This window comes from Bison bison, unplaced genomic scaffold (genome assembly GCF_000754665.1).
Source record: "Bison bison bison isolate TAMUID 2011002044 unplaced genomic scaffold, Bison_UMD1.0 scf7180017849866, whole genome shotgun sequence".
NCBI classification, from domain to species: Eukaryota; Metazoa; Chordata; class Mammalia; order Artiodactyla; family Bovidae; genus Bison; species Bison bison.
Genome location: NW_011480439.1, coordinates 10,274 through 26,832, shown reverse-complemented (window position 1 = coordinate 26,832; position 16,559 = coordinate 10,274). Strand labels below are relative to the sequence as shown.

The window sequence follows — 16,559 nt, the reverse complement described above, 5'->3', positions numbered from 1 at the left end:
GGGATAGGGGACCCTGTTACTCCAGAGGGAGGGGACGCAGAGAGCCCCAGGCCTGCTGCTGGGCAACAGGGTTGAGGAACTGGGATGTGGAAGGGCTGCTCCCTGCAGCAGCCCCGAGAGGTTCTCACCCCTCCATCCTGGGAGGCACCACGCGCCCAGCAGTGACTTCTGCACCTGACCGATGGGGTCTGGGTCGGGGGACAGTTCCAGCTCCAGAACTGTGCAAACCTGGCCCAGTGCCCTGACCTGAGCACAGGTTTTCACCAGTGAAACCTGTTCAGATCTGAGTTCACATTCCAGGTGCTGGGCCACACACACGGTCAACACCAAGTTCCCGAGCGAGTGCACCGGGCGGGCTGCAGGCGCCTCACGTCTCCGGCGCGCAGCGGGGCTGCATGTGCACGTGGGCACAGGGAGCCTTGTGTTGCACAAGCCAGACGGCATTCAGCAGACGCACACCCCCTGGCCTCTAAAAACTCAACTCATGACAAAACCCAGAGGGGAGGGCTGGCCAACCCAGCACTGGAGCCAAGTGTGCCTGCAGTCGGGCTCCGCGGTCCCGAGTGTCGGGGGTGGCTGGGACCCGCTGCCCTGCTCACCAGGGTGTCAAAGACATTGGCGCCGTGAAAATGAAGTACACTGGGTGGGAAGAAGACCAGGGTGCAAACGTGAGCACCAGGAGAGGACGGTGGAGGAGAAGCAGAACACACACCTGCCGCCGGGAGCGGCATCCTCGGCCACCCGCCCTGAGGCCGCACTCACGGGCGAGTGTCTGCCACTGAGGCGGGGACTCCGGAGCAGCCAGGAACCTCCTCTCACAGACTTTCAGCTTCCCAGCCAGGCATCCAACTCTTGACGAAGCAGCCACGGGGGACCGTGACGCACTTCCAAGTCTGGGAGCACCACTGGGCACAGCGAGAGCCAGACTACACCCGGACGAGCGGCTGGCCACGAGCGTCCTCTAACACGGCTCACAGGTGCACCCCCAGACAGCCCTCCCAGGGCACAAACAGAAGCCACCAAGCACAAAACAATGCCAGAGAGACAGCACAGCAATGACTGCCAGCTGGCTTGAGCCCACGAAGCCAGAGGGAGATTCGGGTTTTCGTTAAGCGTCCTGGGCTCATGGACTCAACACACTTTGATGTATCTGAGAGAAAAAATTATGAACTAGTAAGATCACAACAGCTTATGGCCCAGATGAGCAACATGAAAAACAGCTGAGAGGGATAAAAAGATAACTGTTCTTCCTCGCCGGGAGAAGTTCCTCCAAGTAACTGGTCCTTCATTCTAAGGACAAGGAAAAATGGGACCCGTGGAATTAATGTATAAACATGCAGAAGAATTTCATCAGCAGACGAATTAGTACAAATCTGATTTCTCTGGCAACTGGAACACTAATAAATATCTGCATCTCATTAGAGATGTATTAATTGAAAAAGGCCCTGAAAATTCCCTTTGCACACAGGGTACACACAAGTCAGCGGTGTCTGTCCTTGACACCAGCAGCCTTGAGTGCGCACAGGCAGTTTCCTTCCACCTGGGCAGGTCATACAGGATACATTCCCCACTGACTCTACGTACCACATACACAGAGAAATTACAATTTGGGATTTCAAATTTTGCTAAGTCCTTTTCCCCCTTGCAACATTCAAAACAATTATCTAGGGTTTTTTGGTTTTGCTTTGTTTTAGGTAAAAATACTGATGGCTTAGATGGTAAAGGGCCTGCCTGCAATGTGGCAGACCCAGGTTCGACCCCTGGGTTGGAAGATACCCTGGACAAGGAAATGGCAACCCATGCCAGTATTCTTGCCTGGAGAACTCCGTGGACCGAGAAGTCTGGTGGGTTATGGTCTATGGGGTCACAAAGAGTCGGACGCGACTGACAGTTTCATTTTCACATTTCATCAACAAGGGTTGGCAAAGACTGTCTTGTTTTATTTACCATTCCTCTGAAATGACATTTTTCAATCATACAGCCTTTGACTGCCATGTTCATTACATTCGGATCACAGCTGAGCAAGCCGAGAGGGGAGGTCTCTCGGGAGAGCCGCCACACTGCTCGTGGTCGACCCATGAGCCTTCTGCAGCTGGCACCTTGTAATGTAGGCAAAGTCCTAAAATATGCACCGACCAAAGTCACATGCAAATCTCGAGAAACATCACTAAGATCAACCACTTCTCAGCACAACATAAAAATGCTGAAAAGTATAAAAATAACCTCATACAAAATGTTAAATTAAAGAACAGAATGGACAGAACAGAACCTCTTGTACAATCTCACAAATAGCTCAGAGACTCCTTTAGAGCTCCTTGGTACCTAAGACAACACCAGGCGCAGCGACAGGAGGGGGTGGGGCGGGTGACAAGCAAGGGGTGCCGGCAGGTAGCGGAGGAGGGGCAGTGAGTACCTTTCTAAAAGAGAGAGACTTAGCGGGACTAAAGGTCTGCTCTGTACGCTCGAGCCCTTCGATTCTTTCCGTACAGTCAGAGAGGGGTGCGTCCTGCAACAGTAAACTGAGTGGTCAGAGTCCACCAGGCCCAGCCGAGCACGTCACCCAGAGCGCAGCACGGAGCAGCAGAGAGCATGCAGCAAAACGGTCGTCAGCAGCCTGGGCAGGGGGTGGCGCTGCGACGTGCAAACATGGGCCACAGAGCCAAGCGCTGGCCCACACCGCAGACAGCAACCAGTCACCTACCCTGGCGAGTCGAGCCTAAAGCATCGGGCGGCAACTTAACTGTCCGAGATAACTACTCACACAGTTATCTTCAGGGTGCCACGAAGGGCAGTCCTTCTACAGAAGTGAGTGTACATGTGCATCACATTTACAGGGACCCGCTGCACCTTTCCCAAGCAGCACGCTGTCGTGGACAGCAACAGACAAGAACCACAGTCCACCACAGCCACCCTCCTCCCGCGTGTCCCACAGCTCCTGCTGGAACCAGGTAAACCCGGGCCCCAAGCAGGCAGCCTGCATTGCCCTCACCCAGGCGTGCACAACGCAGAGCAGGCTTGGGGGACACAGCCCTGGGCATGCTGATGCTCGGTCTACAACTCAAGGAAAAGGGGCCAATTACTTCTTACCACGAAGACTCTAAACAAAGGGAACTGGGTGCCTAGGACACTTACCTCACAGTCATCCTCTCCCAACTTAAGAGTAACTTGGAGTAGGCGGTCAGTGCCACCCACTAACGGCAGAACCGTTCTGAGCGCTCACCTGGACAAGGCTCCTGTCCATCACCACACCAGACAACACCTGGGACTGGGGTCCAGCTGTCTTAATGTCCTGCAGGTTCTGCTCTCGAATCTGAGGATGGCAAGGAGAGAGACATCAACAGTACAGAGACCGTTCACTATGCCTGAAGCTGCTGTGTGCGCTCAGCCCCAGCCACGCACAAGCTGCTCTTCTGGGCTGCCCTGCTCCCCGGCGGGCCCTGCATGACTACCCTGCCCGCCTAACACTGCTGGTCCAGGCCCCAGCCACGCACAAGCTGCTCTTCTGGGCTGCCCTGCTCCCCGGCGGGCCCTGCACGACTACCCTGCCCGCCTAACACTGCTCGTCCAGCCTGATTAGTAACTCAAGACTCAGAGGGTTGGACAGACCCTCCAGACTTGCTGCTTCTTCCGGACAAGTTCAGCAGGCATGGCTCTCACTGCCCTCGCTAACTTGAGGGGAGACACCCTGTGTGCCCATTTCTAGGGACCCTGTGAACACTGGTGGGTCTCACGTTCCAACACACCAAACATTCACAACTCTTCAAATGGACCTGGCAAGGCAGGGGCAAAGGCTCCTCTCGCCAGGGACTCTGCCGTGCTGAGGGAGGGGTGTCGTTCAAGCATCGGGCCCAGAAGCGCCCGCTGCTCACCGCCGTGCACGGCACAGCAGGTGAAGGGTGGACCCGGCAGTCACGGGACAGCCGCCGGCCGCCCAGGGCTGGCACTCTCCCCGCAGCCACAAGCCACCTCCTCCCCACACGCGTTTCCAGCGAGTGCTGGCAGCGGTCAGTACGCACCTTGTTCCTCATCTCCTGGACCTCTTTTGGGTTAGTGTTCAATGGAACAAACAGGTTAGGGACAGCAGAGGTGGAAGTTCTGTGTCCATCCTCTTTAGTCCACTAAAATATCAAGAACAGTTGAGAAGTCAGAATCGTGACAACAGTAAGTGACACCACAGCACCCAACTTGTCCAACTCATCTCACATCTGGTCATGCACTGACCCTCACAGAGGATGAACCAATGACCACACCACAGTGTCACTGCAGTGGCTGGAAACCAGTCATGCAGGGAGCCAGAGTTGTGACTGACGGGCAAGGCCCATCAATAAGCCCAGCTGAGACCCAGGCATGACACAGGCTGCTGACAGAGCTACACCCATGATGGCCTCGGACTAGTCGTGGAGGACCCCTCAGAGCACATTGGTTCACTGCTCGGAGAGACCCCAACACCAAAGCCGGAGGGAAGCATGAGATGACAGGGTCATGAGAAGCGGTATGATGTGGCTGGCCCGGTGAGGGAAGACTGCGGTGAGGCAAGAGTGGGCATCACCAAAGTTGGCATTAAAATAAACTCCGCATCAGAATGCACTGTTTGCGTAGCTATTTCAACCCAAGAAAATTACTGTTACGAAGACTTATACAGTAGCTACTGGTGGAAGAGTTTGGTGATGTCAAGTACTTTATATAGTTAATGCTTCTCTGGGTGTTACAACAATGTTCCACAAAAAAATAAAGCTCGCGAGCCCTCACTGGAAGGCTGTTTTAGATACCAGTGCACGTCACCAGCACATGCGCCTTCCGTGCATAGTTTTTTTTGGACCTCCAATCAAATATGAGATTTTTAATCAAATTCTAACCCTCAGGCATGAGTTGGCACTGAACACTAAAACAAGCCCGTGGTAGAGAGCAGATGTTATGCCTTTCAGAGTATTTTCAAGAGGCAATAGAATAGCCATAAACCAAGAGATTCTGAAGAAAGCAGCAAAACTGTCCAATGCTGGGCCGCTGTGCAGGCAGCGTGGGATGGGCATGGGCTGCGAGGTACTCACTGCCGTTATCTCCTCAGACAAAAACAATTCCAGCTTCTTATCAAACATAATGCTTAGTCAAACATTAAAACAATCACCTCAGAAGCTTGAACACGTTAAAAAACTTAAGAACGATTATTATAAATTAATATACCAACCTGGGAACACTGCAAGGAATTCGTATTACTCCAGAACAGTAAGAAACAAGTTTAAAAGCTGAACAAAGTCTCCCCTTCAACTTATACAGTGACTAAAATACCTAAAGCAAGTTAATATTTTTTCAAGCAAATAGTAAATAAGGCTCAAAGCTGCTGTGACATATACACTTAGGAAAAATTTCTCACAGCAGTTCAGCACTCTGTATGTATCTGGTCAGCAGAAAGTCATTTTTAGGCCCACTCCCTTTAACAAGTAAACTAAATTAGAAACTAAACAAATAAAATAAAAATAGAAAAAAAGGGACAGAGAGAAAGAGAAGGAAGGTGAGGAGGCAGGAAAGAGGAGACTGGCTCCAACTTGGAGCCCGGCCATGTGCACGCAGAGTCTCTGCCACGTGACACGCTCCTCAGGAGCACAGAGGCTGTCTCACCAGCTGTGCCTCAGGAGACACCAGCCCCACCTGGGGAGACAGAACGTACTTCTTGTAAATAAACTATGAAGCAGGAGCCCTTTCACAAGGGAAGCAGGATGGCCCACTGGGCTTGCGTGGGGTCCCGTCTCGGGACGTCTAGGTTGGTTTCCCCTCTGCTCCTGCGGAACTAACCACACAGAGACGCGTGCATCCCGGCCCGCGTCCTCGTGTGAGGCCCCACCTAGGCCTCACCTACCGGGATGCAGGGCCCAGTGGACCGTCCAGGGCCAGGGCTGCCCAGAGACGTCTGAGCACCAGGACCGCGGAGCAGCCTCCAAGGCAGCGCTCCTCCTGACACGAAGCTCACCTCCCAACGACTGGGGCTGGCGCTGGCAGGTGGCCTGCTTGCCCTTGGGCCATGCCGCACCCAGCAGGAGCCAGAGACTCCACTGTGGCTGTCTACTCACATGCAACAGTCCATGCAGAAGGGGGCTGGCTGAGAGCGTTCGGAGGCTCTGGGACCACAGCAAGCGGGGAAGGAGGCGAACGAGAGGGCCAGCTGAGAAGATGCCCGTGAGCCGTGAGGGAAAACTGCTTAAGAAAACACTAGGACTTTAAAGAACATGTCTGAGTTAGCACCTAAATCAAATAGCTGAGCTTATGACATTAAAACAGCAGGCTATGCTCCAACTACATCTGTGTCATGAAGTATTAAAGATTCTTCAAAGACGGTTTGAACTGAACGACAGCTCCCACTCTCAGGTTAATCCACGCAAGTGACGTGGTATTTCTGCTGTGCACAGAGTTAGGTAATGCTGGAATTACTGCAGAAGCACAATACATCTTAAGCAGTTTCAAGCAGAGTGTATTACTTGAATTACAGCTGAAGCAAAAGTGGATTTGAATTCAGGCTGAAGAAGGTTAACGAGGAAGGTTTGCCTAAAACCTAGGTCAGAGGGTGAGAGTCCCAGAGCCTCCGAAGCCCCAGCGAGCCGACTTGCTCTACGTCATCTAACTATGAACAGTAAGTAGGCACAGACCAAGCAGTTGGTAATACAGCTTGGCACGCAGACACCGGACGAGAGAGACTGCAGCAAGGGTTTGACGTGATCGTGTGTAATGTTCGTCCACACCTTAGTCTTCGCCTTGGGACTGCTTCCGTTCTGCCCTTCCTCAGAAGCATCGTCGCCCCGGCCAGAGTTCAGCCACCTTGTCTTCTCTCGCTGTTGCTTCTGAAAACTGTGTCTGAGAGGGGAGCAAGTGCCCGAATCACCGTCACTAGCAAGCGAGTAACCTGTGACACTGGCAGGAGCCTCCACATCGCTGTGCTTTTTAGATTTCTCTCTCAGAGCAGGGTATCGGTAAGGGTAGCCAGTTCTATAACCCTAGGGGCCGAAAAGAAAGAGACAGTCACTACTCCAGGTCTCAAAATCAGTGCTTCACGTGAGAAAGCTGGAAACGCCTATACAAGCAGAGTATGCACACCCCATGGACAGGGCTGCCCAGGAGAACTGCAAGTGTGTTCACAGGTACGAAAATGCCAACAGCAGCAGGATTCCCAAGGCCCCAGAGTAAAAACCCACGAGTCCACCAGCAGTGGAAGGGGTGAACTGTGGTCCCTTCACACAGCAGAACGGGACACAGCAGGGAGAACACACTGTTACCAGGGGAGACATCTGCACGAATCTTCACCAACTCGACACTGATGAGAGAAACCCAATGTGGAAGAACAGCCCATGCGACTCCATTCACAGAAAGAGGAAAACCAGTCTGTGCTGTTAGAAGGAGGGACCGGGGTCACCCCTGGGACGCAGTAAGAGACTCAAAGTGGGGACAGGAGGTTCTGGGTGCTGGAATTGGATATAGGTGCTGCTTACACAGTATGTTCAATTCTTAAGAACTAATATAGGCACCCTGTTGTTTATATATATATGTATCAAGAAAAAGTTAAAATTCAAAAGGCAACCTGGGTTTACCTGCTGTTGGCTACAGAACAAGTTATATTAATCAACGTACTTAACACTTTTTTTTTAACCGTTTCAGTCGCAGTTTAAATACTGTGATAATCTTTCAGGAAGACCAAACACCTCAGACAGCTGGTACCTGGCAAAATCGCTTCATCCCTAAACGCAGCAGCACTGGAGTGAGCCTTCAACCCCGGGCTCCTGCACTTCACAGCCCGCAGCCTGCTAACTCCCACCTCTGTAACAGCACCAAGCCCGTGTGCCCGCTGTGTGCTGAGCCCACAGACAGCATCTCCAGGCCAGGATGATGCCTCACTCACCAGTCTCCAGAACTGAGTGTCCGGGAGCCTGACCGACACGACTGGCCCCAGGGCCCCCACCGCCATAAACCCCTTCCCCCGTGCTATCAGCGGGACCAGGGCCTGCTTCAAGGCAGAAGCATTCGGCCAAGGTGACAGGCTTGCTGCAGGAGAGTGCAGTGCTCACCCTGAGAGGGTCTCCGGGTCCACTACTGGCACTCAAAGAACAAGCTGCCCTGACGCCTGAGCGGCAAGAACATCAAGTCTGCCCACCATGTGCAGAGCCTGGAAGTGGATCCTCCACCATGAGAACCTTCTGCTGAGAACCCAGCCCAGGCCAACACCCTGACTGCAGCCTTGGGAGGCCCGACGCCAAGGACCTGACTCAGCCTGGACTGTGCCTGGACTCCCTGTCATACCTGAACCAGGTGAGGACACCTTCACTGTGAATGATGCCTTCACTGTGAATGATGAGGGGGTTCAGGTTTGAAAGGATCACACAGGGCTGGTAGCCAGGATGAGTCAGTGGCTACATGCCACCTGCCAAGCTACTTCAGAAACGTTGCTCTCAATGTGCGGATTCTCCTTCCCCTCTGGGAGCTCCTCCTCGTTGGAGGCCGCCTTCATTACCAACCATTCCCTTACAACAGTCAAAGCGCGGTGGTAATGACCCGAGTGCAGTTGGCCGTTGTTTACTTTTGTTTTGTAACTACACTCAGGAAGACAGGTAAGTGTCTTCCCTTTTTAACACGCTTTTTTCCCATTTACGAACATGCTTTGTTGAAGAATAAAAAGTAACACTGTCTTCTGAAACATACAGTTCTTAATTCATTCAGGTTTCCTCTTGCTGAAAGTCAGGGCTCTTGAGTAATCTTCAAGAATTCCAAATAAACCATCCAGGACGTCACTAACTTTTATTCTGAGGGGGTGTGGCGTGTCTTTCTTTATTCTTCCCCTTTAAATGCCAGACCAAAATCAGAGCAAAACTCAGACCTGAGACGTGCTGTATGTTAAAAATCGGCTTTATTCCTTCTTTTGAGAAGCTGGAATTATATCTTGATTTTCTGGGTAACAAGTTAGCATTTCTTCTGTGTATGCCAGAAATGTTTATGACTATCATATGAAATATTTCCTACAGTGTGAGAATCTTCAACTACTCTCTACTGACTGAGTTATTAGCAAACATATACAGTTGATCAGATGATAAACTAAAACACAGACTACAGTCAGTGATTGCTGTCGACGTTTATTTCTCATAAACCACAGAGCCTCTAATATTAAGGATAACCTGTGCACATTAAGGGCACCAAATAAATACCCTTGCTGTAATCTCGCTTATCTTCTTTCATCCTTTATCTCCGCCCCCCTCAAATCAGAGTTACCAACTCTAATTCTCTCTCTCTCTGCACCTTCCAGAATGTACTGAGTGCAAAAGATGTGGCAGGCTGGTGTTCTCTTGACTTTTACTTCTCCCTCCCATTCCCATTTGGCTTGTAGGTGTAAGAGCAGGGAAAGGTCAAAGTGTCTGCCCGAGGGAGAGAAGAAGGCATGGTGAGACTGGAGCCCCCAAGACCCCTGCTTTGCCCGGCTCCTATGGTGCCGGACCCCGGGTCAGATGCCAGGGTTACGTCCCCACTCTCAGCCTGCTCTGGGTGACTTTCCTGAGACTGCACTACCCTCCCTGCCACTTCCACTGATCACCTCCATGAGCTCAATTCCCTTCCTGTCCCCGGGCCCAGTCCTGGCTCAAGCCCCATCTCTGTCCTGGCAACTGCCGTCGTGCTCTGTCAGGCACACGTCGAGGTCTGGGCTACATGTGGGATCTGTCTGTCCATTTCCCGACAAGGCCATGAACTCCCCGAGGGCAAGACCGTGTCCCCGCTCATGGCTAGAGTAGACAGTCCGTCAGCACAGCCCACCCTCCCTGAGCACACGAGCTCAGCAGTCAGGAGAGTCTGCTCTCCAGGCACCACCCTCCTCAGTGATACCCACGCTGTCGTCATCACTGCTTAGCCGTTCACTCCCAGCCCTCCCTTTACAGCAACATTCTCCTAAGTCGGAGAACTTCAGGGAGAAGAACCTTCTGAGGACACTTAGCACACGCTGAACCAGATCCATGAGTTGTTCTCTTCAGAAAAGTGAAACTTCCTGCCTCCTGAAGCCACCCATCCCCACCAAGACCTGGTCCAATGGTGGGAACTCACGTGAAGCTGGCACCAGCCCTTTCAATGGCTTCTCTGCCCCACACGCCCACTACTTTATGTCCATGTGGCCACAGGACGGACCCCTGAACCCTATCTAAGAGATGTGACGCTGCAGCAGCAGAAGGGCCCAGCACCGAGCCATTTACCTTTACTGAGGTTGCTTCGACCCTAACATTTAAACCGACTGGTGAGATCAGAGACGGACCAGAAAGGCACGGTCCTGCCCCTTGGCCAGGCTGTCCATCGTGCCCGCGGCTGGGTCTCCGGCCGTGCCCATGGCCATGTTACAGTTGCCTCCCTTTTCCCAGCATAAGCTGTCACACTTTGACCTCTTCTTTGAGGTCACTCTCAAGGGTCACCCTCTACAAAAATTTCCTCTATGATCCTTGCAAAAGGATGACATCCCTCACTGCAACCAGACAGGCCACATCCTGCCACAGACTACTTTAACATGCCTATTAAGCTGAGAGCCCCATGGTCGCACTCTGTACCACACTGGGCTCCCTGTCCCTTCAGGAGGCAGCAAAGGGTCTCCCATGTGACAGATCGGCAGCAAAGTATGTGAAACACAGCAGACAGGCCCCACGTGGCTAGAATTTACTGTTATAACAAACAAGACGCTCGGCTAACTGACTGATGCAGAAAGGCCCCCTGGACAGCTTGCTTTCGGACTGACGGGTCCTGAGCTGACCCTGCTACTCAAGGACTCAGTTACTCAGCAAAGTACACTATCCTCTGTGCTACTATCCCCACATAGTCCAAATGATGCTATCTTTAAAAACAAAAGGAGACAAGAAACCCTCACCTGTGTATTCAATCACAATCTAGCTTAGAACTTAAACTGCCCTGGTACATATTCATGGTTCTGGAGACACAGCATTCTGACACTGCCTGAAAACAGTAATTTCATAACACCAGCCACTAACTATAGAAACCCCAACATTTGTGCTCTTAGGATGAAAGCAGTACCATCAAGCGGTGACCACATTCTTACCAGATTATCCAGCATCCGCATGAGGGCTTCAAACTCCTGCTCGCCAATCTGCCACTTGGGCGGTGATCCGCTGCCTTCCCCTGCCGGGGACCCAGGGGCCCGGGACTTGGCTTTGTACTTCCCAGGATCCAGGAGGACTAAATTGTCTGGTCCTCCCGCACTCGCCAGAGTTCGAACCTTTTCCAAAACAAGCAAACACAACGATTGGAGTTCCTTACTGATCAAGCAGGTCAGATGACTATGAGAGATCACTTCAATAGAAATGGAGGTGTCAAAAGAAACCAAATCACTGCAAGAATAAAAAATGCAAGATGGAAGTGACAGATAAATCACAAGACTATTTTCAGAAATTTGTCTTTAGCATGAAAAAATACTGGGCACTCATACTTGAAGAATAAATGGGAAAACAAAGCCCCTTCCAAGGTCATATAAAGGAGACTGGCAGCTGCTACTACACAGACATACGTCAGGGTAAATACACAGATGTAAGCCGGGTAACAATGAATAATGTGCAAACGGGGAGCTTGGCAGACCTGGCATAAGCAGCACCTAGAGCTGTGAGACTGCAGGCAAAGCTCTACTCCCTGCGCCTACTTCTCAAAAGAAGTGCCTGGGTTCAAACGAAAAGACCCATAACAACATAAATAAGCACCTGATATCAGGGCCAGTATATGCTAGCCCTCCATAAATGGTAGTGACTTACGTATTTGAAAAATTAAGTTAGAAATGACCAGACCACATGGAACGGCCACTGCCTACCTGGATCTCACAGGCAACCACAAGGTTGTGGATGTAATAGAAGGCCTCCTCAACGCTCTCTCCAACAGACACAAGGCCGTGATTCCGGAGAATAAGAACCTAAGGGAAGAATCAGGAAAGTTCTAGGTACCAGGCAAGAAGATAGATATGTTTTCTTCTTCCCTCGATAATTTAAATACCAGATTAGATGCCTACTGACCTTGCTTTTAGGCCCCAAATTTTTCTGAATTAAAATTTTTTCTTCCTCATCAACCAGAATCCCATGATAATCGTGATATGCCACTTCTCCAAGGGAAAGTGCCTCAGGGGAGATGGGCAAGAGGCCACACTTCATCGCAGAGACCTAGAGAACAAGAGGCAGCATCAGTGCAGACAAGTCAGGAGTGCACACAGACTGACAACTGGCAAGCGCGTTCCTCAAACTGTTCTTTCAGAAATAAAGGAGCCCATGAAATTAAGATAAGCCTTAAGATTACTTCTGGGTCTTATTACCAATCCATACTTTAAAAAATCAAAGCCACCACTATCAAGGAAGACTTCAAAAAAATTTCACATCTTTCTGGATTTCTCCCACACTGACTATAAACAAGAAGTGAGCTCAGATTTAATAAGATTAGTCCCAAAGCTGCTGCAGGGAGAGACAATGGCCTCCTCTAAATGAGGCACAGTGCTGCAGAGAGAGGCTTCTGAAGAGCCGAGAGGTTTTTGTGTACTTTTCACCTTAGTTCGTAGGTGCGATAGAACACCTGAAAATCAGATAAGGAAATTTATAAAGGTTTAGGATAAGTATACTGTACAATTTCTCTACATTAAGTGAAAAATCTAAGTGTCCATATAGCCCTTTAGTTTCCTTAAATTTTCCAAACTGACCTTAGAATATGCTAATTTTAAATGTCTTCTACCTAGACGAACAACCTCCAGAGATTTAAATTATAACTGTAATAATTTCTTACAGAGAAGTTAATCTAAAAACACAATACCCCCAAAAAAGGCAATATCATTATTTAATTCCTTTCACAGTAACAGTTTTTCTATAAGTATTTCATTACAAACTAAAGTTACTTTGTTAAGTTTTAAAACAAATTACATGCTAGATATTTGTAACAACCATATTCTCAAAGGTACCTCTAACAGTTCCTTTGAAAGCATGGATTTTTCTGGGTTGGAAGACCTGTATCACTTGGAGAATGATATCTAATAAACTGATGCCAACATTAAGACCTGTATCTTCAAAGTAAAGCAAACAAACCAGATTCTCACATTCATCCATACAAGCAAAGATCTATGACATTAAAACATCCAGATAGAGTAAAATCCAGTATTTCTTAATCAATGAGGTCATCTGTCAAAGAAACCAACCCAGAAAGTCATTAAAATACAAAACTGGTGATAAAAAGCCAATTCCAGCTCGCTCTTGAGTGTTTGGCTCTCACAGGGCTGTCAGAAAGCCTATTTTTCATACTGAGGGGTCTGAGGCTTTGTCAGGTGGCTTGTTTGTACCAGAGGGCCCAGACTTGGTCATCAGCATGGGGAAGGCTCCTGGCCAGCTCACGGCTGGAGCTGAGTCTCCTCTAAGGGCCTGGACCAGTTACATCACACAGCTCACAAGATCTCAGCTCCCCAACCAGGGACTGAACCCAGGCGACAGCAGTGACCACGTGGCGTCCTGCCCACTGGACCAGCTAGGACCTCCCTTCCCTTGGCTTCTTACTCCTCCCAAGTCACAATCAACCTAGGTTCCGCTGACTCCAGGCAGGTTACCCGTGGACCGCTGGCTGGGTTTGTCTCTAGGCCTCAACCTCTCCACCTATACGGGGCTCCTTCCCACAGTCCATCAAGCAGGCCAAGTCCCCTATACCCTACTGGCCCTTCCACAGGGGGGAGCCCACAGCTCCTGCCCCCACCACCCCATCTCCCCCACTCCTCCTCTCAAACAAGCAGCCTCCACTCACTGCTGTCACTCTGCACTTCCCACACAGCCTCCCAGGCACTGAAGTCTCACTCCCCTCTTTAACACACCGATTCTCTGTTAAGTCTTACGACATTTTCAGATTTATTACGTTTTTCAAAATTAGATAGCTGGGCCTCCCTGGTGACTCAGTGGTAAAGTAAAGAATCCAACTGCTAATACTGAAGACACGGGTTCTATCAGGGAATTCCGACACCACATGCCTCAGGGCAACGAAGCCCGTGAGCACAGCTCCTGAGCCTGTGCTAGGGGCCTGGGGGCCACAACTAGGGATGCCTGCGCGCCGCAGCCACAGCCTGTGCGCCTAGAGCCTACGCGCCACAGCAAGAGAGGAGCCCCCAGTGCGCCTGGAGAGAAGCCCACGCAGCAACGAAGACCAGCACAGCCAAAAATAAATAAAGATAAAATTACAAAAAATGAAGTTTAAAAAAAATTAGTAAATGGACCCCTTAAATACATATACATATATATAATATATATATATTCTCTTAATAAAGTCACACACAGTAGTAAAAGAGTTTTCTAATCCAACGAGATGAAGGGCACTGACTTGCTGCGACAAGGGAGGGCAACGCGGAGGAAAGGTGAAGCCCTGCTCCCCGAGCACCCTCCGACCTCAGGCTCTGCCAGAGCAGCACACACTCACCGCAGCCCCGGCTGGCGTGTGGATGTGCACGACACACCTCACGTCCGGGCGTGCAGCATAGATGGCCGAGTGCAGTGTGAAGCCAGCCTGGTTCACACCGAGGTTGGTGCTCCCACGGTCCACTATGTCTCCTTGCAGGTTGACTTTAACCTGCAGTAAGAAAACAGACCAAGTATCATGAGGATTTCAAGTTGTCCTAACTAGAAATTATTTAAAACAAAGTTTAAAGTGTTAATACCTAAAAGTTTTCCTGTGAGTTAATCACACAAAACAGACTTTGCCCTCTTTCTTGAATTTTATGTCTATGCCCAAGAAGCCAAGGACATTCTTACCAAACTGGATGCAGTCACTTCACTGTAGAGAAGTCCAAAAGGTACAATGAGGAAATGCTCCTGCTCCGAGCTCACTCTGGTCTGTGGGGAGAATTACCAAATTAGCTCAAAAATCCTACTGAAATCATCTGCATCTCTTCCTGTCCATAGACTTACAAGTTTTCTGTGAACATTAGGTGTGCTACACAGGAATGCACTTAATTATAGGGCCTATCACAAAGCTAAGAGGTGATCTGAAAGCTTTCTATTATTACGCTGTAGTAGCTTATTAGGTATATAAAGTGTGCCTTGATCATATTCATGATAATTAACCTTATGAAGAGAAAAACCTATAGGCTACCAAACCAGTACCATGTATAAAAAGCTGATCTCCTCAAGAGTGTAATAATGAAAACCAAGAGTTTTTTTTTTTTTCAAGAGTTACTTTTTAAAACTCAAAAAAAAATATTTTTTTTTAAGTACTCAAAACCTAGAGGGTAGCGAACAATCATAAAAATCACGAATAAGAGGAAGTTGTTCTCTGCTTGATGAAGAGTTTCTACACATCGCACCCTCACTCCTCAGGTCTGTTTCTGCCTTCCACAATACAGTTCTCTTTCAACAATCCGTTCAGTACAGACCTGTCACATATGATGGGTTTGTGCGAGATGCTAGTTATGTAGTTAAGAAAGGGAAAAAAACGAGACCTGTCCTAAGAGAGGAAAAGAAGAGTCCTGTCCTAATGAAATGTAGTCAGATTTTTAATGATTTGGGAACAGACTCAAAAGACTTCGCAAACCTACTGGGATGGAATACGTTTACTCCTGGGCCAAGAATTCTAACTAGCGTCAGACGGATGGAATTCAGTGGTGGTTGGAAAGGCCTCACGGCATTTGGTCAACTTCCTCACCAGCACAGTGACTTCTGCAGGGGCCCAAACAGAAATACACGTGGGGTCTGTGTGGACAGTGGCGGCGACGTCCTCATATGGCCTGCCTCGCTCCTTCACTCTGCAAATAGTCCCTGGTGGGCTACAGTCCATGGGGTCGCAGACAGTCAGAATGAAGTGACTTAGCACACACGCACACCCTTTTCTTACTGATAGTTCTGTATCTAGTCTGGATACTAATTTTTTGTTAGCTACCCATGAGGCAGAAGCAGAAGATATTAAAAGAGGTGGCAAGAATACACAGAACTATACAAAAAATATCTTAATGACCCAGATAACCACGATGATGTGATCACTCACCTGGAGGCAGACATCCTGGAGTGCCAAGTCAAGTGGGCGTTAGGAAACATCACTATGAACAAAGCTAGTGGAGGTGATGGAATTCCATCTGAGCTACTTCAACTCCAAAAAGCTGACGCTGTTAAAGTGCTACATTCAATATGCCAGCAAATCTGGAAAACTCAGCAGTGGCCACAGGACTGGAAAAGATCAGTTTTAACCCAATCCCAAAAAAAGGCAATGCCAAAGAATGTTCAAACTACTGCACAATCGCACTCATTTCACACGCTAGCAAAGTGATGCTCAAAATTCTCCAAGCTAGGATTTAACAGTACATGAACTGAGAACTTCCAGATGCTCAAGCTGTATTTAGAAAAGGCAGAGGAACCAGAGATCACATTGCCAACATCTGATGGATCATAAAAAAAGCAAGAAAGTTCCAGAAAAACATCTACCTCTGCTTCATTGACTATACTAAAGCCTTTGACTGTGTGGAACACAACAAACTGTGGAAAATTCTTCAAGAGATGGGAATACCAGACCACCTTACTTGCCTCCTGAGAAACCTATATGCAGGTCAAGAAGCA

At 49.4% G+C, this 16,559-nt stretch overlaps 1 protein-coding gene across 1 annotated transcript in view; it reads right to left on the bottom strand.

The window, feature by feature from the left end:
* ADD1 (adducin 1 (alpha)) overlaps positions 1-16,559 on the bottom strand; it is a 32,679-nt gene that overhangs the window by 9,226 nt on the left and 6,894 nt on the right. The window contains exons 2-10 of the mRNA XM_010848076.1: positions 14,766-14,846; positions 14,434-14,583; positions 12,018-12,161; positions 11,819-11,917; positions 11,060-11,236; positions 6,732-6,983; positions 4,017-4,118; positions 3,221-3,310; positions 2,414-2,506 (exon numbers count right to left, since the gene is read on the bottom strand). Of these exons, the coding sequence (XP_010846378.1) occupies positions 2,414-2,506; positions 3,221-3,310; positions 4,017-4,118; positions 6,732-6,983; positions 11,060-11,236; positions 11,819-11,917; positions 12,018-12,161; positions 14,434-14,583; positions 14,766-14,846 (1,188 nt within the window). The remainder of the gene's footprint in view (positions 1-2,413; positions 2,507-3,220; positions 3,311-4,016; positions 4,119-6,731; positions 6,984-11,059; positions 11,237-11,818; positions 11,918-12,017; positions 12,162-14,433; positions 14,584-14,765; positions 14,847-16,559) is intronic.